The 25,910-nt window shown below is 40.1% G+C and overlaps 2 protein-coding genes across 2 annotated transcripts; both read right to left on the bottom strand.

The window, feature by feature from the left end:
- Positions 1–2,262: 2,262 nt before the first annotated feature.
- Positions 2,263–9,071, bottom strand: LOC137833006 (choline-phosphate cytidylyltransferase 2). The gene is made up of 8 exons (XM_068641404.2): positions 8,956–9,071; positions 8,571–8,684; positions 7,171–7,266; positions 3,955–3,997; positions 3,683–3,838; positions 2,966–3,034; positions 2,618–2,728; positions 2,263–2,499 (listed from the first exon to the last, which is right to left on the bottom strand). Exons 1-8 carry the CDS (start codon positions 9,069–9,071, stop codon positions 2,287–2,289), a joined length of 918 nt encoding a protein of 305 aa, XP_068497505.2. The 3' UTR covers positions 2,263–2,286.
- A 7,249-nt stretch (positions 9,072–16,320) lies between these two features.
- LOC150026275 (uncharacterized) lies at positions 16,321–17,016 on the bottom strand. The gene has a single exon (XM_090303362.1). It carries the CDS (start codon positions 17,014–17,016, stop codon positions 16,321–16,323), a length of 696 nt encoding a protein of 231 aa, XP_090159488.1.
- Between the last annotated feature and the right edge of the window lie 8,894 nt (positions 17,017–25,910).

The raw sequence follows: 25,910 nt of genomic DNA, 5'->3' as shown, positions 1-25,910 counted from the left end.
TTCACACTTTTATTAATTTTCAATTCTCCACCTTTCTTCTCCATCAAGGACACTTACATAAAACCTCTCTTCTACAATTCCTTGAGAAATGCCAAATGTAAGCTAATAGGAGGGACTTTGTAGAAAATCCAACTCAAGATTTTGTTGAAGGTAAGTTTATTCTTCCATTTCCTTTTCTAAACTTTCATTTCCTTTTCTAGCGAAAGGTATTCATGGTTTAAGGTTGATAACCTCTAAAGAGAGAAATGTAGGTTTTACTTAATCTTGAGTGTTTGACGGTTAGGTTGGACTCTTTAAAGTGATCAAAAGAATTTCTAGAATGGTTGAATTAAATAAGCTGAGTAGAAGAGTATAATTTAGAAATAGAAATAGAAAAAATCCTTGACTTTGTCCGTTAATATTCTTTCAATGTTCTAGTTTTCTACAAATTTTGTTCAAGTAATACAATTTCACTTAAGCAAGGCAATCTCACTAAAGCGAGACAATCTCACTTAAGAGATTGAAATCGAGAATACGATTTTAAGCTCTAAAACACCTTGCTCAAGCAAATGAGTATTGCTCACTAGTGCAGAAAACACATATAACACTGGTTCTATGAGACATATAACATTCGTTCCATCACCGATGTAGATCTTAGCGATGTAAAATATCAATTACATATAACACTGGTTGTTAAAACCGGTGTAATATGTACCAAAATCTGAATAAAATATTCAAAAATATGTGCTCCAGAAGGTACATATAACACCTGTTGTGGCTCCCAACCAGTGTTATATGTGCTCCAGAATGACATACTAAACTCTAAACCCAATACCGAAGCGTTCAACATTGTCGAGGGTCGATCATCATTAGACCTAATACCAATACGTTCAACATATAACAATTATCCAATTTAAAACATAATACATTATATTCCAAATACAATATAATAAAACTAATTATCTATATAAATAATTATAAACCAAATAAAAATAAAAATAAAAATTGAAATATTTAGAAATTAAAAAACTAACCTAAAGCGTGACAGAGCTATGGAGGCAATGTGGCGGCGACAACAAGAGTGGTAACGAAATAGCATAGAAATGTGAATGGAAGAATCTCGTTCGGTGTGGATGCTCTCACAATGAAGAGAACGAAATAAGAGAGAAACAACGGGGGAGCGGTGGAGGCAGTGGTTAGCAGTGGCAGTGGCAGCAGCGTTGGCAACAACATTGGTAGAAGCAAAATGAACTCTTGAGCAAGAAAACATAGAATAGCGCGAATGAAAAGTGAGGGCGTGAGACAAGAAAATAGGGTAAAAACATATATTACAACGGTTATGAGTAATAACTAGTGTAATATACCTTTTTATTAATTTAAACTTTTTTTTTACTCTGAAATGACATATAACATCAGTTGCGTAGCCCAATCGGTGTTATATGTAAATTTTAAAACTTTTTTTAATTTGAAATTACATATAACACAAGTTCCTCTATCCAATCGGTGTTATATGTAGTGTTCAGAGTTAAATTTATAATTTTTTTTTAAACTCTGGGAAGAACATATAACACCGGTTGTATAGAGGAACCAATGATATATGTCATTTTTAAAAACTTTTAAGAAAAATTAATCTAGGAATGACATATAACACCGGTTAACCAGTGTTATATGCAATTCTAGAGATTAAACCGGTTGGATAGCCCAGTCGGTGTAATATGTGCCAAATGTTTACCAAAATGATACCGCATTTTTGTTTACATTGGTTCTCATTTAACCAACCTAATATGTCGTTGTAAAATTTGTACTAGTGGCTCAAACTTTCTAATGCTCATCTTATTGACTTCATCACTTAAGTGACAAATAATGTTTAAACAAACAACATACTAAGAATAATCTCTAAATCAGTTGAGTGACAGAATTTCGTTCAACTTAAAAAATCTCTAATTTAAAATACCCATAGATGATTATATATGTTTAATTTTATAGATATAAACCATAAAGATCTATAATATTAAAAAGGATAATAATCTATATATAAGAAAGATATGAGAATTAATTTAATTGTGATTTGATTATTAATCATACAAATTTTTGAAATAGAGTCACAACAAAACCCTAACGTTGTTCTATTTCATTAATATCAAAACATATACAAAATAACATATTTCATATATAAATCAACACGATAAATGTGCAAATTTTGACCACCAAGCAAAATGGAAGGCCCTCCTCCTTAGAGAAGGAGTAAGCATATAATTGTAGAAGTTTCACATTTGACAAGAACTCAACACTTAAAATGAAGCATGCCTACTTTTTTATTTGGTCTTTCCAATTATTCAAGGGATTAAGCTCATCATCATCAAAATATTCTTCAAAACATTCTTCATCAGTATCAATCTCCCCCTCATAATAATAGTACTCTTCATCCCCATCATCCTCACCATTTTGAAGAAGAAATGAATCATTGCTTGGTTGCTCACCCATTAACCTCTTTTGAATTTGATCTCTAATTGCAGTCCCCTATTATGTGTGTAGTAGAGGCAAAAAGTGAAAACAAAACCAAATGAGAAACTATATAATTAACCAGTGGTTTTACTGCATAAATAACAAAATAATGTTTCTATATAAACTACCTTACCATTTTGTGACAACCTTCTTCCAACATTTCTAGAAATCCAACAACAAAACGATCAGCATTTTCCACCCACTCATTTCGATGCATACCAGCATTCTTTGCAACAGTTTGGATCTATATGACCAACAAATATATATATGCATTAAATTCATTCTATAATAAGCAAGTTATTTATAACTTTTCTATTTCTCTTCGATCAAAAATATTTATTTTTACTTCTATTTCTCATGCATAATTAGTTTTTTTATATTTTTGTCAACATTTTTTCTTTCTATTTTATGAAGCAAACCCTAAGTTTCACACACCTTTAACTTAATCAAATGAGATGACATGTTAACATGAAAAACCAACCTTCTCTTGATGTTCTTTTACTTTCTCTTGAAAAGTTTTTAGCCTCCTATTCACCCTTAGTCGTTTTTCCTGTATATATTAGAAAACCAACACAACAAAACATTAGCTCCTTCGTTAAATATATCAAACCTTCTCATAACCACAAGTAAACTTTTTCATAGATTAAAAATAAAAATTTAATAAAGTATACAATAGTTTGTATAAAGTAGTTTATGACTCATTTCACACTATAAATATTTTAATTATAAGTAACACTTTTCTATCTATCAAAATGTGTTTATACTAGAATGAGTCCTTACAGAAGTACAAGCCCAAAAAATAACTCAATTGGATGAAAGATTTTATAATAGGATAAGTCTACGAAACTCTGTTGAATGTAGGTCTGTCATTATTATTTTGTGTTATTTAAAGTTTAAAATGTTTGATTTTTTAAAAGAATTATGAGACTCATAACTCTCTTATATCCTTAAAAGGGACTAAGTAGTATGAATAAAGACCGAGAAGTCTTTTAGTAACCATAGTTTAGTATAGCAATAACAAACCCTAAACCCTAAACCCTAAACCTTAACAGTTTAAATTAAACTTATTATACTATTTCAAGATAAATTTTATATAATTTTAATACTATATTAACAAATAAATTTTAAGTTTATCATTTAATATAAAATATCGTTATCTTTAATTTACGTGAAATTTTCGATACTATCAAAGTTATACCTTCACATAGCTCACACCAAGCTCTTTTCTTGAGTACCCACGATCCAAATTTCTTAGAACATATTGATTGTAATCTTTAACAATTCTCATTATCACATCTGATGTAGAAATTCCATCAGTTCGTTGGGTTTCCTTGAATTTCCCAACGGCCTTAACCTGTAAACAAACTCACACAACTTATTGTACATTGAGGTGAAGAAATTTGTAGCAAAATTTTAAAAAGCAAAAAAAATAAAAATTGATGATGAAGGAAGAAAATTTCATATACATACAAATTCATAAACATCATTTGCAACACCACTAGTATCAGCGTATCTGTCAGCAATTCATTGACAAACCAAAACATTACATAAGCATTTAAATCTGTGAAACAATGATCAATATAGGTTTACAGAAATAATATATTTAATTATATTTTTAACCTCTTCAAAATTTAAGGTAATTTTGACTTTTGGTTCCCAAGTCTAAAAACCTTTTATAATTCCTTAAAATTGAAAAATAAATACCAATTTGTCTATAGATACTAAATTTGAAGAACTAAAATAAGATTTTTAAGGTTTAAGTTAAATACTTCATCTTTCCCATAAATAAGTGAGTGATAGAAGAAAAAATAACTATCGAAGTAAATTTCATTTTAATTTTTCAATGTAGTATTGATTACTTTTTCATTTATATATCTATAATACCGTTGTTTATAATCGTTACTACTGTTTTGCATCTTTTAAAGTAAAAAATAAATTTCATTGAAAATTAACGAGTAAAAGAAATGTTTTTATTAATATATTTTTTTTAAGTAATAATAAGGTTAATTTTATAAGGTTATTATACTTTTTCATCTATTTATTAACCTTCTTTATTCTGTATAATAAGAAAGCACTTATTATGAAACAAAGAGTGTTATATATTTGTAGCAAAAATAATTTTCGATTCTACGCAATAGACACAGTGACTAAGAAAGCAAAAAAGGTTTTTATTGAAACAATTTAAAGTATAATTTATACAAAATATTTGATTTTAATTTCTATGTATTTAAATTTTCTATACCTTCAATTAGTCAGAGAATTACAATGAATACGATTTTTAAAAAATAGTAATTGAAAAAAGTCAATAAATTTATTGTAAATACCACTATAAGAAAATCATGAAATAAAAACAATTTTAGAGAAGCTGAGCTGGAAGGCCTCATATCTAGGGCCAAAGTAAGAAAGGATGAAAAGGATGCGCTCGAATGGAGATGTGAGGCTAAAGGGTGCTTCACAGTGAGCTCCGCGTACGAGTGCTTAGTCAGGGCGACTAGGGGACCTCAAATCGATGTCTTCAAACACCTCTGGAAGACGAACACGTTCTCCAATGTTATATTCACTGCCTGGAGGGTGTTGCTGAACAAAATTCCAACTAGGATGTGCTTGAGAAGGAGAGGGATCCCACTAGACACATATGTATGTGCTCTTTGTGAACTTAAGGAGGAGTCCTGCCAACATCTCTTCCTGGAGTGCAAGGTTGCTAGTCGTGTATAGGATCTATGCCTCAGATGGATTGGAATTTTGTACGTCCAACATAACGATGTTAGGAATCATTTTGAGAGTTTTATATTGACCCACGACAGTAATAAACAAAATCAGATCTGGAGAGGGGTTTGGGCTACCATCATACGGTGTTTGTGGAATCATAGGAATTCAGTAGTTTTTAATCAAAGTGTTGTGGATGAGGAAGAAGTCCTTCAACAGGCCCAGATAAAGTCATGGTTATGGTTAAAACATAAAGGAAATAAGTTTACCTACTCTTTTTCTGATTGGGTGTTGAACCCAATGATTTGTATTAGGTTAAAGTTTGCTGGTTGGTGGTGGAATAGAGAAAGGAAAGGGGTGAGTTTTCGAATGGTGAACTTACATGTTGTACAGATGATGGCTATGGAGTTGGGTGGATGTATGAGTGGTTGAATTTGGAGCAGAAATCTTGCTGGCAGAATGAATTGAGGTCCGAGGAAGGTACTGTTTCGAGCTGAGACCGGGTAGATAAAATCTTGCTCGCCTGTTCTCTGTTTGAATCAGCTTTAGGCAATTGTAGGTGCAAGTATATTAAGGTCACGGGTGTGAATATGCTAAAGTTGTGTGGAGCACCTCAGGAACTGCAGAAGCTAGTTTTCAAAAGAAAGGAATTAAAGTCCTCTCATGGCTTGGATGGGAATGGCGTGCCAATGGAAGAAAGGCTGGTGGTGGGATTCTAATGCTGGCTGCAGTTTGTCAATGGAATAACCAGTATGAGTCTGCGGTTTACTCTGATGAAGGTGTCTTTGGTAGATGATGTGAGTGAAAGTTCAAGGGGTACCCCTAATCTGCTTGGGGTGCAGTTGAAGGAAGTAATCTGGGTGGCTATGGGGCTGATCCTGGGATGGTTAGGATTTTTATGCTGGAGACACCCTGCATGGTTGAGAGTAAGTACTGGTATTTTTTAGACAGTGCTGAACCACAATGGATATAGTGTTGTCAGTGGAGAGTGGTGTTCATGGTTCAGGAAATTTTTCAAATGGCATCATCATCTTGTGTGTAGACAAGGACCGTGGTGCGAACGCTGTGAAAAGGTAAAAGGTGCAGGTGCAGGTTATGGACGGAAGTGGAGTGAAGATGCTGAAGCAATAAGTAGGGGTAAAGAAGGAAGGCTGCCTGTGGCTAAATGAATGTAGGAGAGTTTTTTGGGTTTGTATATAGTGATGTAGGAAAGAAGTTGGGTACGCAGGTGGGTTCTATAGCCTTAACACATCTTTCTGAGGTTTGATCACGTTTGTTGTACCTGTTGATGTTTTGGTTTTGCTTAAATGTGTGAGCTGGTGGGTTAAATACCCACTATGTGTGATGTTGGCTACTTGTTCGTTGGGTGAGCCTCGGTTCATATCCTACGGAAAAGTATCTTTATTTAGTGTATACGGGTTGGGATACCCCTGAAGTATCCCATTAATTTAATTTATTTCATTGCTGATAAAAAAAAAACAATTTTAGAGAAAAAAATAATTAGTTGCTATACTGACTAAATTAGAGACCATTTTAGAGATTAAAAAAATTTTCGCTTTCTAAATTAGTTTTGATTAGTGTTAAATGATTTCTAAATTGGTATCTAATTAACCACCAATGTTTTTTCTACCAAATTTAGAATCTAAATAATTGGTAGTTAAAACCTTGGTAGTTAATTAGATACCAATTTATAAACTATTTAACAACCATATAAACTAATTTAAAAACCAATTTTTTTTAGTCTCTAAAATAATCTCTAATTTAGTCACTATATGAACTAATTATTTTTAGCCTCTAAAATTATTTTTTATTTCATGATTTCTTTTAGTGTTCAGTCCAATTTTTTTTTATAAAATGACTCTTGAAAAGGTTTCTATAAGACTTTTTCAAATGTACACTCAAAGAACATAAGATTGAAAAATTGTGAAAAAGATTACTAAAGGATCTCAATTGAATTAGGGGAAAATTAGTTAATCTTACGGTAGAGAGTCATGAGCAACATAGTCTATTCTGTGCTGGTCAAGAAACTCTTGATTAATAACCCAAGGTGCACCTGGAATGACTTCATCCACCCATCTGTTCATGATCAAAAAATTGTTGTATCAAATGTTAGACAACAACCTTTGGTTACATAGAGAAGTTTATGGATATTTATTCAATTTTGCATGTGTGAAATTTGTTGCTCTATGAACTGGTCCTATAATTCCACATGTATAGAAGAAGCAATGCAAAACTACACTACTGAGCCACCCAAAAGGATTTGGCTCATTAGAAATACACCCTAGTTCTAAGAAACCAAAACTTGATCCTAAATACAAGAGTAATGAATCATGTTTAATTGTTTGTTATTCCTTATTTTGACCTCAGTTTCGTCAAACTAAAATAATTAGAATCAATTTTTACATCTGAGCTATTGTCTCTTTTAAAACTCAAAGCTCTGTCATGTTTTTGTAATTAAAAGAAATCTAAAAAAATTAAGGAATGAATATATATTTAAATTACTTTTAGTCTTGATTCGTAAGTGTATGGGACTATTGAGTGTGTCAGAACACTTTTTATTATCTTTTTTAAAGTTTAAAACAAAGTAAAACTAATTTTTGGTCACTACATTGTACTTTGATTAGTTTATCAATTGTATATCAAATACTAGAGCTTGCATACTATGAAGATGATTATTATAATTGAACTATATTTATACTGATGTTTCTTAAAAAGTAGATTTAAGTTTAATTCAATTCTTATAAAATCAATTAGTAAAGTATGGTTTACTCATGTTAATGTGTGATCTCTAACTTACTCATATTGAGAATTAAATATTTTCAATATGAGAATATTTATGAATAGTTGAATAATGAGTTAGAAAATAAATTTGAAAAACCTTATTCAAATAGACTTTAGTATTATCTTAAAAGATTGATGTATGCCTAAGTCTTTGTATTGCAATACAATCATTCCTTTTATTAAGAAAGTGACTCTCTCTTTTATTGAATGCTTCTTTTTTCTCTTCACATAATTCTTTTTATACCAAAGGTTTATGAATTTCTACACAATTAAGCGAAATTAAATGATCTTACTTCTCCATCTATGTTCATTAGGAAAAGTGATATTTTTCAAGATTCAAGATACACATCTTAATTTAGTACTTTCTTGTTTGGAAATTTGGATCGATTTTTTCAAAATGTAAATGTGTTTTTCTTTTAAGTTTCATATTTGATTTCTATAGTTAATAATGTGTTATTCAATTGACTCAAAGCAATATCACACGCATTTATTAGATTAAATATACCTATCCTTTTGTTGAAAGGTAACGTGCATTTTATTGTCTGACATATATGATAACTGTAAGTTAGAAAAGTAAAAGAAACAATGATATAATATACTTGCAATGACGAAGGGACTCATAACGTTCATCTTCTGTCATAACTGTTTTGCCTTTGTACTTGTGGGTCACTGCATCACTGCAACATCCAACAAGAAGGTATGCGTTTGGGAATCTACAACTCCAAAAAAATGGAAAGAAGATGATTGTCAAGTTATATATACATCTCATGTGACAATTTTATGATAATGGAAAGAGAATCCTTAATAGAACATGTAAATTTGATGGAGTTTTATAAGATAAAAAAAATTGAAAGATGTTGTATTATAGTATTGTTTAAACCAAGATGATTCATGTGATTTGTTCTAAATTAAAATGAGACATGATAGAAATAAATGAAAATGTGCATACATAACTAAATATGATGTATTATTATAAAAACATACGATTTTTTGGCTTGTTCAAGGGAGCGAGCATGACCAAAGTGAAAGAGATCGTAAATGCCATCAGCGTAGACACGAACAGGACGATCTTGCGGAGGAGTTGAAGTGACCAACGCCATGTTTTGATCTAAATAAATTTTTTCTTTTCGCTTGTTTTTTCAAAATTCCTTCATCACAAGTAGAATTGTGACTATGCGTCAATTTCGTGTTTTATGTCTCATCCTTCTTCATTTTTTTTTAAATTTTTTTTATAAAACTGAATTTCAAAAAATCCATTTATTATCTATTGTTTACTTATTATAAAATAAAGGTGTCCCATAAACGCATAACTTTAAATTATTGTGTTTATTATTATTTTTCATCTAAAATTCATTTTCTTAATTTATATATATATATATATATATATATATTAATAAATTAAATAATTTAATCTTGAATCAATTTTAATTTTCAATAATATGGTGATCAATTTATTAATTTTATGATTTTTTATGTTAACTTTTGTTTATTATCATAGACGAACTACTAACTAAATCAATTATAATGTTTATTTAGTGTTTGGTCCGTATTAATTTTCAAAAAATGAGTGCTTGCTTGGAAATACTCAACCTTTTTGTATTTGGACCGATGTGTGGAGCTATGGTATGCTCCACATGTACCAATCTGATTAATTGGCATAAGACCCACATGTTCAGATTATGGACCGAACATGTCGAACTATACACAACCCCCAGCCTCAAGCCAAGTAGAGGGAGGCGAAGAGGCTACAAAGGGATCAGGAGGTACCGTCAGTGACAAGACATTTTGTCAGGGGGTAGGTGACACACGGGTTTCGAAACGTCTTTGGATGAGATGGCCATTTTTTAGGCGTACACGTGGCTTAAAATCAACGATCCTTATTTGCTACCGCTTCACCTCCCTTGAATTCAAAAAATCATTCTTTACCTCATTTTCATTTCTATCTTCGCGCCTTTCTTAAAAAAAAAGAAAACTCGTGCCCCCTGTGATAGTGCCTCACCTGTCACGTTGGTTATTGGGTATGTGCAATCCCCTCCCCGTAGTATTTTTATGTTGTGTTTGAGATTCATATCTGGTGCCTATTTATAGTTTCCAAATTTGAGATTGGTCACCTGCTTCTGGTTTAAAGCCTTTATTCTTTCATGTTAAAGTTGTTCTGCCTAGCCCTTTAGTGTGTTTAGGTGTGAATCATTTTCGTAGATGGATTATGCATCCCTGGGCCAAAAAGGAACTTCTGAAACAGACTTTTGTTTATACCATCCACTTAAAAATAAGGGAACTAAGAGAATCTGGAGGGTTGTGTAAAAGACATGAATGACTAATTAAGGTAGTTGAGTGCAGTGAGGACGAGCTTGTATGTCGTGATGGGTCCTCTAACCCAAATGCCCATTTTTTCTTTTTCCACACGAAAATATTTACCAAAATAAAATTGTGTCTGCCCCTAACTATCTTTGAAAAAGAGATCTTGACCGAGCTAAATGTTTCTCCTATCCAGCTACATCTGAACAACTGGGCATTCATTCGAACTTTATTTATTCTATGCTCTTATTTTGGTATTACATCGACCACATATGTATTCTGTTGAACAAGGGTTTTGGTGTCTCCAAATCCATGAAGTTTGGTTGAAGGCTTAGTGTTAGAATTGTAGGGCTAAAACAAGAGGGGGGTGAATTGTTTTTGAAAGATTTTCGCAAGTATTGAAGGTAGAGTGAAAGGCTATGAAGAATTAATCAATGGAAAATCTGTCCAGCCAAATACAAAACGGTTTTTAAGCTTGATGCAGAAAATCAACCGGTTGTTTTTACGAAACAGACAATTGTTTTATCAGTAGTTTATAAAAACATATTTAAAGGAATTTAGAGTGTAAGGATAGAGAGATTCACACAGAATGTTTATACTGGTTCACTTAACACCTTAGCTACATCCATTTTTCATAACAAAAAATTACCTTTTAAATTGATGAAAAATGCAGTATGCAATTTGTTCATACCTTAGCACAGAGAACCCCAATAGATTCACCCAAAAAGAAGACTTTGAGATGTTCATATGGTCACAAGACACACTTACATAAATTGAGAAATGAACACACACATACTCTCTTTATTCTTGAAGTTTCTCTTTTGACCAACCACTATGCATGTGCCAAGGATGTCTCTTGGCATTCAAAGAACCCTGCAGGACATATACAATTGAAAAGTGTAGGTACAAAGATTGACTTTTCTCTTGATGTTCTTCCCTTTAGCAATCATTCTTCAAGCCCAAAAGTGATTTTTGGCTGCCAAGGATACCTACAAGAAAAGATTAAGAAGCAAGATTTGTTCCCCTTATGAATTTGGGTCGAATGATGTTAGTAGGAGCCTTAGGAACTTTTAAAACCTTAGGAACCCCTTTCAAAATACCTTTGGGATTAGAAAACCTTCTTACTCTGCAGAATCTAACAGTTTGACCCTTTTTCATGCAGTAAAAGCAAATTTCAACCAGTTGTTTCGACAAAACAACAAGTTGTTTTTCAAAGAAACTTGATAAGGGTTTTGAAACATATTTGTTTTTGCTGTTTGGATTAAACCCCAACCCAACCTTGCCAAAAACACATTTTTGAGAAGCAAGAACAGATTCAATATTGGATTGGCCTTTTGAAAACTTGTGCACAGTTTTTAAAAGGTAGTGGACTTTCTTTTCAAGTGATTCACAGTTTTCATAAAAGCTAGAATCACACTTGCAAGAAGAGTTTTTGTAAATCATTTCCAGAGTTTCAAAATCAGTTTTTGAATGGTTCAGCTCTTCTTCCAAAGTCTTGACTCGATTTTCAAACCAATTGTTTAAAGCTTCCAACTGGTTGTTCAAAAGGGTCAACCTATTAGATTCTTCATGAGTCTCTTTGAAGGCCTCAAGAAGTTGGCTATAATTTTCAACATTAATGGAAGAGCTTGAACTTACACTGCTTGATTCAAATTCTTCCTTTTCCATGAAACAAAGATTGGCTTCCTCGTCATCCATTGATGAAGAACTTGAAGATGAATCATCAATGTATTCTTTTCTTTCTTTGTCTTTCTTCTTATACTTCTTGTAACACCCTTTCTCTCTGCTCACATTGTTTGGACATTCAGCCTTGATGTGTCCCTGTTTACCACATCCAAAACAAGTGTAGTTTGTAGAATTAAATTCATTAACATTCTTGGTATTGTACCTGTTTTATGGATGTTTTTTGTCCTTGTTGTTCTTCACATCAATTGTGCCTTCATGAATAACCACTAGGTATTCCACTATGTAACCAACAACAGATTACAAATAACACACACCAAAGAAGTGATCTTGAACCCTTCAAGAATACTCACTTCCTTTGACTACAACACAACACATATCAGAACACCCTTTGACTCTGTGTAGCACCAATTCTTTACAGAAATACAAATTAAAAAGAGAAAGGAAGAGAATACACCTGATACAATCACAGATTGGATTGAAAGAATACACAACAGTCATATTCCACTCTTAGCAAAAAAATCCAAAGCCTTAAGCAATCTTGGAAAAACTGATTTTGAAAGTGTTAATTTGAATCCATAAGAAACAGGAGTGTATAACCACTTATTTATACTTCAATCAATCATTAAAAACGTTTAAAGCAAAAGCCAAATCAATTTTAAAACAAACAAAACATATTGAATCAGTTAAACTGAATTCTATTAAGGATTTTCAAAAAAAAATTGTTGATTTTTCGAAACAACCGATTGAATTGGTTTGACAGCAAAGTCAACTAAAGTCAAACATTTTAAAACCCCTGCAAACAAGTTGAGAGAAAAACAACCGAGTAAAACGAGAAATCAACAGGTTGTTTTTCTGCTTCTCTTTGAAAACACATCTTTTTCAAAAGGATTAAAATCAAATAACCTTGGTTTGAAACTGTTTGACTTTGGTTGACTCTGTTGCCAAACTAATTTAATCGGTTGTTACAAAAATTCAACCGATTGTTTTTTGAAAATCTATAAAAGATTTATGTTAAGTTTGGTAAATCTACTTTAAATGTTTTAAAATTGAATTGACTCCTGCTTTAAATGTTTTTTAACAAACTTTTGGAGTATATAAAGGTTGTTTTACGCTCCTAAAAGATAGAACACAGATTGTAGAATTCAATTTGAATAAAGTGATTTTAGTTTTCAAAGATTTACTTCAAGCTTTTGGGTTTTAACAAAGAGTGGAATAGGATTGTTGTGTAATTTTTCATTTTGATATTGATTAGGTGAAATTCTTCCTCTTTCTCTCTTGTATTTCTGGAATACTTGTGGTGTGTACAGAATCATAGGTTTTTCTGAATTCTGTGGTGTGTTTGCCAAGAGAAGTGTGTGCTATTGAGGTGTTCAAGATCATTTCTTTGGGGTGTGTGTGGATTGTAATCTGTGATTGATTGCATAGTGGATACCTAGTGGTTTTTGGGAACTGGATGTAGCTCTTGGGATAAGAGTGAACTAGTATAAATCTATTTGTGTGCTAATCTTTTTCCCTGAACTCTTTAATATCTGCTTTAAGTTGATTTTATTCACTGCTGATAAAAACAACCAGTTGATTTTTTGAAAATCAACTTAATCAATTTTGTTCTTTGGCCTCCTTGATTTCTTTCTCTGTGATTCATCATTGGAATTCATTATACCTTAAAAGTTTGCAAAAATCGTTTATAAACAATTCACCCCCCCTCTTGTTTAAGGTCATAAATTCTAACTTATCCCTCTATTTCTTTGAATTCAAAAACTTTTGGAAAACAAAACAGTTGTGGTCGTCCTTGAATAGCGTGTCAGGGAGAGGCGTGGTTTCCCTCTTCCAGTCCACGTATAAAAATTTCAAGCGTTGTTTTATCAAGGCTTGTCCTTCAGTCGATGATCCGACCTTGTTGAATGGCTTCCCTCTTTATTGGACGCCAAAACCTCATTTCCAAAGTGCCAGTCGTCTCGAAAACCTGGACGTAAAGGAGCGAGGGATATGTGAATTATTGGAAGGCCTCAAAGTTGTCTTTGATACTTCGACTATCCTGACCAGAGAGTATGATCTTGGTCTTTTTAAGGCGTATATGGGTATTTATCTTTTCGGCTTAGCTTATATTTTCAGCTATGCTAGTGACTATGAGAACTTATATTCTTTTCTCATTGCAGAAAAAATGTTATCCACTATCAGCAAGGACAACCTGACAACTCGGATGAAGAAAATGATGGCCGCGAAAGAATCTGTAGTGGAGAGTAAAGGGGAACTGGGTGGGTTGCAAATCGAGTCTGAGCATGACGAAGAAACCACCTCGGGTCTCATCCGAAAAAATAGAGGATTAGAAGTCCCCGTTCCCTCAGGTCAATCTCACTCTGATGGAAGAGGTCTAGAAATCCAACCCCTACCCATACAAGATCACATTTGGTGTAGTTCGAAGGTTAAGGCTAGTTTGTGGGATCCAGATTTTGACATTTTGACTCACAACAAGTCGGTATACCTGATGGAGGATGATATAGGCCGTGTCGACAAGCTTGGTTGAGCGCCTTTGCAGCAATGCCAAAAACTTACTCGGCCAAGTAACTACATTTGTGTGTCTTACCAACTCTAAGCTGAAAGAAAAAAGAGAAAGAGGAAAAGAAGAAAATCGAGTAGATAGAGGGCCTTCAAAAGGAGGTCGTCTAACTTCAAGCTGACTCCACCTGATTGTTCGAAGAGAGGAAAAACTTAGAAAGGATGTTGGAGGAGCTCAAGGAAAAGTTAGCTCAAAAAGTGGCCGATCTCCAAAGAGCAATAGAAAACATGAAGAAAAGAGAAAACGAGCTTTCAAAGACCATAAACGCTTTGCAAGATAATGTGGCGAGTTGCGACATTGTTGGGTTTGAAGGCGCCAAAGATCTGGCCGTCGTTTTGTATCCCTCCATGGACTTGTCAGATTCCATGCAAAAACCTGGTGGTTGTTTGACCTTAGGGTTCAGCCAAGTAAATTGGTAGAATACAACATCATCGAGTTGGTCTTACCTTAGGGTTCGGCCTCCGTATGTATCTGAACACAAATCCCTAATTAATTAATATTGGAAGCAAACTGCAGCAGACACAGGACTCGAACCCAAGTCCTTTCCGTGACTAGAAGCATTAACCACTAGACCAGACAAATTCTTTTGTCATATTATCATGTTTATTATACTTATTATTATTAATGTAATTTATACATATTTTATATTAATAATAATAATATAAATTATATTCATATTATTAATATTATATACATATTATTAATATTATATTAATATTATTAATATTATTATTAATATTATTATTAATATTATTATTACTATTATTAATATTATAATAATTATTATTAATATTAATAATAATAATAATATAAATTATATTCATATTATTAATATTATATTAATATTTTTAATATTGTTAATATTGTTAATATTGTTAATATTATGAATATTGTTAATATTATTAATAATAATAAGTATAATAAAAATCATAATAATACTAAATAATTTGTTTGGGGTAGTGGTTAAATTTTCTTTGGCCACTAAAGGAACTTGGTTTTGAATCCCATTCACTGCAAATTTTATTGTGTAAAACCATACTGAAGGAGGTGGCCATCCACCATTATGTATTTATTTGCATTCTTTTTTACGATCTTGGCCACTACAGGGTCTGATGGGAGTAGACCATCTGCTAGATATTGTATGTATGGTGTCATCTAGGTGTCAACGGGGACGACTTGCCTGACCTGGAAACCGCCTTCTTTGGGCATTTCCCTTACACTCACCCTCAACGCTTTCAAGGTCTCTTGGATAAAAGATCGGTGCCTCCCCCCTTTGCCTAAGCTTGCAAGTTTAGATAGCAAATCCGCATGAGAGTTTTGCTCTCTCGACACATGTATGAGGTCAAAAGTGGCAAAAACTTCTTTTAAAATTTTGACGTACCTGAGATAGGATGTTGTTCCTGCCGGTTGACTCGATTGCCTTCGTACTTCTAACAACGGTCACACGCCCAATTCTCTCTGCCTTCGTTTGTGCTTTCTTTCGATCAAACTCCCTGAACCTTAAAAGACAAAGGGGCGCCCTAAAGGTCGTTTGCACTCCGATGCTCAAGTCAATACTGGGGCAAAGAAACAGAAATGTGTGTCTCAGTCCTTCTCTCAAGAATTGGATATGTACTTACCCTGGACGTTCTCAGTGTCTCCTGGGACAGTGACCGATGACTCCTCTTCCCTCCTCTCGACGTGCTAACTTGATGGGCCCCCACCAGATTAACTGCGGTGAAAGTTTGAGGTGTCTTCAGGGTTTCCTGTATGACGGTCCTTTGTCTGCCCCCCTTGCCTGAACTGGCGAGCTTAGCTAGTAAGTCAGCTCAGGCATTCTGCTCTTTAGGGACATGTACCAATTCGAACGCCAGAAATGACTCTTTCAAGACCTGGATATATTCCAGATAAGCAGCCATCTGCGGGTCCTTGGCCTGGTATTCCCCTGTTACCTGACTTGTGACTAGTAGGGAGTCACTCTTTGCCAACAAACTTTGCGCACCCATCTCCTTGGCTAACAGTATGCCAGCGATCAGGGCTTCGTACTCCGTTTGATTATTGTTGGCCTTGAATGCAAACCGTAGGGCCTGCTCAATCAATAGCCCATTCGGTCCTTCCAAGATGACGCCAGCTCCGCTGCCTTGTTGGTTAGAGGACCCATCTACACAGAGCAACCATCTGAAGTTGGCTTCCTTTTGGTGTGCATTTGCCGAGGAGAGCTCTACCACAAAATATGCATAGACTTGGCCTTTGGTAGGGCCTCTGGGCTCATACTGGACATCGAACTCTGACAGTTCCATTGCCCAACATACCATTCTTCCCACAACGTTCGACTTCTGTAGGACCTTGTGGATAGGTAGGTCTGTCATCACCAGTACTGTAAAACTCTGGAAGTAGTGGCGAAGTCTCCTTGCTGAGAACACCACGACCAAGGTTGCCTTCTCTAGGGCCTGGTACCTTACCTCATCGCCCGTTTTGTTACTGCGAAGTACAGACGAAGCAACGTACCCAGCTGGGGTTTGCATAACACTGGGGGACTGGCCATGTATTCCTTCAGCTTGAGGAATGCTTCTTCACACTCCCTAGTCCAGATGAACCTATTGTTCCTCCTCAAGCACTAGAAGTAAGGGTGACCCTTGTCCCCCCTACTGATACAAATCTGGACAGAGCGGTCATCCGGCCTGTCAACTGCTGCATTTCCTTTACTGAGATCGGGCTCCTCATTGCGAGGATTGCAGTGCCCTTCTCAGAGTTCGCCTCTATCCTACGCTCAGTGAGTTGGAAGCCCAAGAACTTGCCTGCTTCCACCCCAAACACACACTTCTCAGGGTTCAGCTTCAGCCAGTACTAAGTTATTATGGTAAATAGCTCTTCTAGATCAGCGACATGTTGATCCTTAACCTGTGAGGTCACCACAATATAATTCACGTAAGCTTGTACATTCCGTCCTATCATGGGCGCGAGTACCCTGTCCATCAGCCTCTGGTAGGTGGCACCTGCATTCTTCAGCCCAAAGGGCATCATTGTGTAACAATAACAAGACAACTCTGTCATGAACGCCGTCTTGCATTCGTTATACCCAGAAAAAGCATCCAGAAAGCTGAGTAACCTGCAAGCCGAGGCACTATCTACCAAGGCATCAATGCTTGGCAAAGGATAGGAGTCCTTCGGGCAGGCCTTGTTGAGGTCTGTGATGTGCGTAAAGTCTACGCACATCCTCCACTTTCCATTGGCCTTCTTCACCAGGACCACGTTTGTCAGCCACTCCGGGTACTGAATTTCCCTAATGTGGCCAGCGGTCAGCAATTTCTGTGTCTCTTCCAAGATGACCTGCCGCCTCTCTTTGTTAAACTTTCTCCTTCTCTGGAGGACAGGCCTGACCTGGGGGCCCATTGTGAGGCGATGGCATAGGAAGTCAAGGTCTATGCCAGGCATATCCGAGGCGGACCATGCAAAGGCATCCAGGTGTCATGCTATGACCTCGACAATCTGGTCTTGTGTCGCTTGAAACTTCTACCACTGATCTCCCTCTCTAGGACGTCGCCAGTCGGTTCGGGTCGCCTCTCCCGGGCGATCTCTGCACTTGGAGCCCGGGTGGTGACCGTGAACACCCCTCTCTTTGTTTTGAGACTATTCTCGTAGCATCTCTTAGCCTCCTTCTGGTCTGACTTGATGGTGATCACCGTTCCCCCCAAGTCAGGCAGCTTCATCTTCATGTGCCTTATCGACGCTACTGCCCTCAACCTGTTCAGTGCGGGTCTGCCCAACAGTATATTGTAAGCTGAGGGAGCATTAACAACAAGGTACCTGATGTTCTCTGTGCGGGAGGCGACACCATTTGTGAAGGTGGTTCTCAGCTCTAGGTGTCCACGCACCTCCACCTGGTCTCCAACAAACCCATACAAATAGCCTGTGTAAGGCCTCAATTGGTCAAGAGACAACTACAACTTGTAGAAAGTCGACCAGAACATCAAGTCTGTCGAGTTTCCCTGGTCCACCAAGACACGGTGCACCTTCCTCCCTGCGGTCACTACCGAGATCACCACTGGGTCATTGTCGTGGGGAACGACGTCTCGGAGGTCCGCCTTGGTGAAAACAAGGTTGACGTCAAGGGCTTGGTCTACCTCTTATGCCTCTACCATCATCACCGCTCGTGCATCCTCCACCTGAGAAACCCCCCGAAATGGTGTGAATCTCACCATGGACGGGCATCTCGTGCCCCTGGTCACCTCCTGGAGCTGTCAAAGTCTGGGCTCCCTGTGACTCCATCAAGTAGTCCTTCAAGAAACCTGTACCGCCCTGGTAGTCGGGAGTGGTGACGTGGCATCCTGCTACAGTATAGGCGTGTTAGCAAGGCGCCAGGCTGGCAGAAGGGAAGGAAGTCGGGGGGTTCGTGAAGCCGCCAGTTATTAAGTTGGTGTGTTCCGATCTCCAGTATATCAGAATAGGCGATCACCGGGTTAAAGATGAAGTCGCCAGATATAAACCCAAGCGACCAAGCAGTTGGAGATCGCCGGAGAAAGCACATCGCCGAAGATGAAAGAGAAGCAAATTATGAAGGCGGCCGGCGAGACCACAGGGAAGGTGTATGAAGGCCCCTAACTCGCCAGTTCCAGTAGAGATCGCACTCCCAAGTTAGCTATGCACTGGGCAGTACCATGCATAAGTAACTTAGCCAAAATGAGAGTAGAAGCAGCGCCAAGTCAAGGAGCCTCCAGATGATGGCACGTGTACAGTTGGATGCGAGCCACGTGTCCAGGTCTGTAACTGCCAGGAGAGAGAAAACAGCCAGGTATATAAGAGTTCTCAACAAACTTTCTGAGGTACGCACATTCAGTTTATACTCTTTACGCTTGCGAGTTGTAGAGTTGACTGTGAGAGAGGATTTGCACGGTTCTTGTTCTCTTAGTATTTGGTGATACCGTCACTGACTTGAGCGTTGGAGTGCGATCGGCCGCAGCGGCGCCGCTCTGTTTCTTTGCAGGTTCTTGAGGTGGATCTCGAAGAGGAACGGAGGTTCGAAGCGGTGCGCACGTCGATCCTTTGACGAGGCAGTTTCCAGCGTTCTGGTCAACAGGCGGGATCATCAGGCGCCCACCGTGGGGCCGTGTAAAACTTGCTCCCATCCACAGCGTGAGTTCTTGGAAGTTTTTGAAGTTTCCTGCGTGGTTGTGTGCTGGTGCAACCATCGTTCGCTGTTTGCTTGAGTTTCGTTCGGTGAATTTGCGTTTTGTACCGTTCGTTTGGCTTTTCGATCGGCGGAGTGAGGTTTCCTGCTGTTTACACGTAATCTGTTTGGTGGAAGTTCGAGTTCTTTCGCTCGTTTGGTTGTCCGCGGGAAAGCGGTGGTTTCCGGTGAAGTTGTGGTTTTCTTTGAAGGCTTACGGTGTTCTTGAGTTTTCTTGCGCAGTTTCGCACTGTTTTCTCCGGTTGATCGCTGATTCGATCGTGGTTGAAGTGTTGTTCGCTGCATTCCTGTGATTCGCTGAAGTTCATGAGAAAAATGAGAAGCAATCGTTCAAGCCCCGTGGCGCCTGTCGCTGCTGAAGGCGACGCCGCCATGACCATGGCGCAGATGGCAGAGATGATGCGCTCGTTGCAGGCAACTGTGGAAGCCTCACGCGTAGAGCAGGCGAGAATACATGAGGACCTGGTCGCCTCTCGCGCCAGGAACGAAGAGCTTAGCAAGGTGACTGAGGAGCTGCGTCAAGCTCTTCGGGAGCAGCAAGGACGTTCCTCTGCTGAAGAGGTGGCGCCGTCGACGCCACCTCGTGTTTTCCCTATGCCTTTTGTTCAGGCGATTACTGACACGCCTATTCCCACGAGCGTGGTTCCGGTTAAGGCTGTTTTCACCGGCGTGGAGGATCCTGAGGCTCATCTCACCACGTTCCATACGCAGATGATGCTGTCAGGAGGGTCAGACGCCGTCTACTGCAAGATGTTCGTGAGTACGCTCCAGGGGACGGCGATGGAGTGGTTTGTGAGCCTGCCTAACGGCCACATAACCAATTTTCAACAGTTCTCGAAGATCTTTGTTGAGCAGTACATCGTGAATAAGGCACCGCCCAGGGTGTCTTATGATCTGTTTGATATAAGGCAGTACCAGGGAGAGTCCCTCAGAGAATACCTGAATCGCTTTGGAGCGCAGATGGTCAGATCGCCGGCCAAGGATGAAGAAATGATGGTCTATGCCTTCAAGAAGGGCGTGCAGCCAGGACCATTCTGCGAGGCCTTGATCAGGGCTCACCCCGCGACGTTTGCTGAAGTCAGGCGACTTGCGGTGGCTCACATCGCCGACGAGAATGAAGTCGCCGAGAAGAGAGGAAGCGTGGCTCCCGCCAGGCCACGCGCCCAGACCAGGATCCAGCCGCAGAGGGTGCTGGAGACAGCAGCGGCGGCCAGGAAGGACCAGAGGACTCGCCATCCTTACGATAGGAGGAACAAGGGAAGGAGCCAAGCACGCCAGCAACCAGCACGCCGGGAATACAATCGCCCGCCTAAGCACAAGTTTGTCATGGGACTAGCGGATCTGATCGCCATTCCTAACATATCTGCTAGGTTGAAAGCGCCTGAGAAGGTGGGCGACAAGGTGCTGGGGTCAAAGCCGGACGCCTGGTGTGAGTTCCACCAATGTTTTGGCCACACTTTGGACTCGTGTCTGTCCTTGGGATATCAGCTCGACGATCTGGTCAAGAGCGGGTTCCTAAATGACTATCTGCTGGACAGGAGGACGGGGGGAGCGTCGAGTTCCCAGCCAGCAGGTGGAGAAGCCCAGCAACACGAGATGCCTATCCACGGGGAGATCCACACCATTGCAGGGGGCTTCTCGGGTGGTGGATGCTCCGCATCGCAGAGGAAGAAGTACGCGCGATCGGTGATGACAGTGGATATGTTTGAAGATCACTCGCCGGAAGTGGACATTACGTTCACCAAGCAGGATCTTCGGGACGTTGTGCCCCATGACAACGATCCCATAGTTATTTCGTTGGTTACAGCGGGAAGGAAGGTCCACAGAGTTCTGGTGGACCAAGGAAGCTCGGCAGACGTGATGTTCTGGCCGACTTTCACGCAGCTGGAGTTGCCCCTTGACCAGCTAAGGCCCTATGGAGGGTGCCTATATGGGTTCGCTGGTGACCAGGTGGAAGTCAGGGGGTACATTGAGCTGAGAACCACGTTTACAGATGAGACTGGGTCGAGGACGGAGAAAATCAAGTACCTCATCGTAAACGCCCCTTCAGCATATAACATCCTGTTGGGAAGGCCCACGCTTAACAGGATAGGCGCCATTCCGTCGACTCGGCACATGAAGGTAAAGTTGCCGTCCATGGAAGGGGTGGTGATCACGATCAAGTCTGATCAGAAAGAAGCGAAAAGGTGCTATGAGAATAGCCTGAAAAACAAAAGATCAGTGAGTTATGTAACAACCACCCCACCTCTCGGTGTGAAGCCCAAATCGACGGTAACAGAGGAGGCCGCCGGAAGAGATGTGGAGATGGTGGATGCTGAGCTGGGCGAGAGGAATGCTGGTCTGGAGGAGGGAGAGGCGCGGAATCGCCCTAAGGAAGCGAGGGAGCAGGGAATCGCCAGGGCGGTGATCGCCAGAGAATCCAAGCCAAAGCCTGTCGAGCAGTGGCTCGAAAAGGAGATCGGAGGAAAGATCTTCAAGCTGGGAAGATCTCTGGAGGTCGAGCTCCAGGACCAGATCGCCGAGGTGATTGAGAGGCATCTGGACGCGTTTGCATGGTCCGCTTCGGACATGCCCGGGATTGATCCCGACTTCTTGTGCCATCATCTGGCGATGGATAATTTGGTGAGACCGGTGCGACAAAGGAGAAGAAAGTTCAACGAGGAGAGGAGGCAGGCGATCAGGGACGAAACACAGAAACTCCTCGCTGCAGGCCACATCAGGGAAGTCCAGTACCCTGAATGGCTGGCAAATGTCGTGCTGGTAAAGAAGAGTAACGGGAAATGGCGCATGTGCGTCGATTTCACCGACCTGAACAAAGCTTGCCCAAAGGATTCGTATCCTTTACCAAGCATAGATGCCCTGGTCGATAGTGCTGCAGGGTGTAAGTTGCTGAGTTTCCTGGATGCCTTCTCAGGATATAATCAGATCAAGATGCATCCCATGGATGAAGAGAAGACAGCCTTCATGACGGAGAGGTCGTGCTATTGCTATAAGGTGATGTCGTTTGGGCTGAAGAACGCGGGGGCCACGTACCAGAGGCTGATGGATCGAGTACTTGCACCAATGCTGGGAAGGAACGTGCAAGCCTACGTCGATGACATGGTTGTGACCTCGCAGGAAAAAAGCAAGCACGTTGCAGACTTGGAAGAATTGTTCACGACGATCGCCAAGTTCAAGTTAAAGCTCAATCCGGAGAAATGCATTTTCGGCGTGGAGGCTGGAAAGTTTTTGGGTTTCCTCTTGACTGAAAGAGGAATAGAAGCCAACCCAAACAAGTGTGCCGCCTTCTTGGCGATGAGGAGCCCAGCTACGGTGAAAGAAGTCCAGCAGCTAACAGGTCGGATGGCAGCCCTATCTCGCTTCGTGTCGGCTAGCGGAGAAAAGGGGCATCCCTATTTTCAGTGTCTGCGGCGCAATAATAAGTTCGTTTGGACGAAAGAGTGCGAGGAAGCTTTCGTCAAGCTGAAGGAGTATCTGGCGAGCCCGCCGGTTCTGTGCAAACCGCTGGTGGGAATCCCTCTCAGGTTGTATTTTGCTGTGACTGAGAGGGCGGTGAGTGCGGTGCTCGCCCAGGATCAAGATCAAGCTCAGAAGCCTATCTATTTTGTGAGCAAGGTGTTGCAGGGCCCAGAAACGAGATATCAGGCCCTGGAGAAGGCTGCACTGGCTGTGGTATTTTCGGCGAGGAGGTTGCGCCACTACTTCCATAGCTTCACAATACTGGTGATGACTGACTTGCCCATCCAGAAGGTCTTGAAGAAACCCGACGTTGCGGGAAGGATGGTGAAGTGGGCGGTAGAGTTGTCAGAGTTTGATATTAAATATGAGCCCCGAGGCCCGATCAAGGGGCAAATCTTTGCAGATTTCGTGGTTGAGCTCTCATCAGAGGCGACGCGGGTTGAAGGAGACGATTTCCGTTGGGTACTTTCTGTGGATGGATCGTCGAACCAGCAGGGCAGCGGTGCTGGAGTCATATTGGAAGGACCCAACGGCGTGCTGATCGAACAATCTCTGAGGTTCGCCTTCAAAGCCAGCAACAATCAAGCAGAGTATGAGGCGCTGATCGCCGGAATTTTGCTGGCCAAGGAGATGGGAGCTAGGGTGCTGATGGCTAAGAGTGACTCGCTGCTGGTCACGGGGCAAGTAACAGGCGAGTTCCAGGCTAAAGATCCACAAATGGCGGCTTACTTGGCGTACGTACAGGAGTTGAAGAGTTCCTTTGCCTCTTTTGAAGTAGTACATGTGCCCAGAGAGCAGAATGCCCGAGCTAACTTGCTTGCTAAGCTCGCCAGCTCAGGCAAGGGGGGTAGGCAGAGGACGGTGATTCAAGAAACTCTGAAGACGCCAAGGGCATTTGTAGCAGATCACCTGGTCCTTCAGATAAGCAAGTCGACGGAGAAAGCAGCGAGAAGCCATAAGTCCTTGACGCAAGAAACTCTGAGATCGCCGAGAATTAGAGCATGTCGAGGAGAGAAGGTGAATGTGATGCAGGTCTGCGCCACCCATGAGCCAGACACTTGGATAACGCAGTACAAGCGGTGCCTGGCAGATGGCCTCCTCCCACTGGATCCGACAGAAGCTAGGAAGGTAAAGAAAAATTCCAGCAAGTACACATTGATTGATGGCGATCTGTACAGGTTCGGGTTCACTCACCCACTCCTGGAATGCGTACACGGCGAGAAGTGCACGAGGATCATGGCAGAGCTCCACGAGGGTATATGCGGAAGCCACGTTGGGGGTCGAGCTCTGGCCATCGATGAGAGAAGATTGCAAGAAGTATGCCCAATGTTGTAAACAATGCCAGCAGCACGCCGATTGGCATAAGGCACCTCCCGAGGAGTTGAAGTCGATTTATAGCCCTTAGCCATTTCATACCTGGGGAATCGACATCCTGGGACCTTTCCCGTTGGCGATCAGGCAGATGAAGTACTTGGTGGTGGCGATTGAATATTTCACCAAGTGGATCGAAGCAGAACCAGTGGCCCAGATCACCACACACAAGATCGAAGGCTTTGTGTGGAAGAACATCGTGTGCCGGTTTGGAGTGCCTAAACGCCTGGTGTCGGATAATGGGACGCAGTTTGCAAGCCACCTGTTGAAGAAGCTTTGCGAAGGGGTGGGAATTCAACAAGTGTTTGCATCCGTCGAGCACCCTCAGACAAATGGCCAGGTGGAGTCAGCTAATCGGGTGTTGTTGAGAGGTTTGAAGAGAAGGCTTGAGAAAGCCAAGGGAAGTTGGGCTGAGGAGGTGCCCCGTATAGTCTGGGCGTACCACACCACCGAGCAGTCAGGAACCCATGAGACCCCGTTCAGCTTGGTCTATGGGTGTGACGCCATGATTCCAGTAGAAATTCAGGAGAGCTCGCCGAGATTCCAGAACTTCGTAGAGGAAGACTCGAATGAAGAGAGGAGGCTAAACCTGGATCTACTGGATGAGGTCAGGGAAGAGGCGAGATGAAAGGCTGAAGCCGTGAAGAGAAGGATTGAACGAAGATACAACTCGAAGGTGATGCCAAGGCAGTTTAGAGAAGGCGACTTGGTGATGAGGAAGGCCCACCAGTACGAGATGGAGAATAAACTGTCACCCAAGTGGACTGGACCGTTCAGAATAACCGAGGCGCTCGGGAACGGCGCCTACCGCTTAGAGACGCTGGAAGGAGGGGCGATTCCTCGCACCTGGAACGCTACGCACCTGAAGTTGTACTATAGTTAAGAGCTTTGTAAGTAAAGACAAACACGAAGTCATATTACAATGTCTCTGATAAAACAGTTTGAAGGGGGCACTCTTTTTTCCCTAAGGAGGGTTTTTAACGAGGCCACCCAATAAAAGAAGAGTTTTCGAAGTATAAGGCGTTTTCAGATTGCATGTGTGCTATTTTCCAAAAGTTTTGAAGAAAGACCTTGTCACTTGTACGTGATTTAAGGCAAGTAAAGATATACCGCGTGCTTTCTAAAAAAGTTTTTAAGTCCTCATCGTTTTCGGCGATTGGAGGCATCAGTTAAAGTTTTTAAGTCCTCATCGTTTTCGGCGATTGGAGGCACCAGTTAAAGTTTTTAAGTCCTCATCGTTTTCGGCGATTGGAGGCATCAGTTAAAGTTTTTAAATCCTCATCGTTTTCGGCGATTGGAGGCACCAGTTAAAGTTTTCTAGTCCTCATCGTTTTTCGGCGATTGGAGGCATCAGTTAAAGTTTTTAAGTCCTCATCGTTTTTCGGCGATTGGAGGCATCAG

The sequence above is a fragment of the Phaseolus vulgaris genome, chromosome 6, assembly GCF_051622355.1.
Source record: "Phaseolus vulgaris cultivar YP4 chromosome 6, ASM5162235v1, whole genome shotgun sequence".
Lineage (NCBI taxonomy): Eukaryota > Viridiplantae > Streptophyta > Magnoliopsida > Fabales > Fabaceae > Phaseolus > Phaseolus vulgaris.
This window is presented reverse-complemented; position numbering and strand designations above follow the sequence as displayed.

Bases quoted from the DNA above. Each gene is read 5' to 3' on its own strand.
- LOC137833006 (XM_068641404.2), bottom strand. From the start codon at position 9,071: ATGGCGTTGGTCACTTCAACTCCTCCGCAAGATCGTCCTGTTCGTGTC. The intron at 3,839-3,954 runs GTATGTATATGA...GTTTGTTTACAG, and splicing joins CAAATGATGTTTATGAATTT to GTTAAGGCCGTTGGGAAATT. The intron at 2,729-2,965 runs GTTGGTTTTTCA...TTGGTCATATAG, and splicing joins TAAAAGAACATCAAGAGAAG to ATCCAAACTGTTGCAAAGAA.
- LOC150026275 (XM_090303362.1), bottom strand. From the start codon at position 17,016: ATGCAAACCCCAGCTGGGTACGTTGCTTCGTCTGTACTTCGCAGTAAC.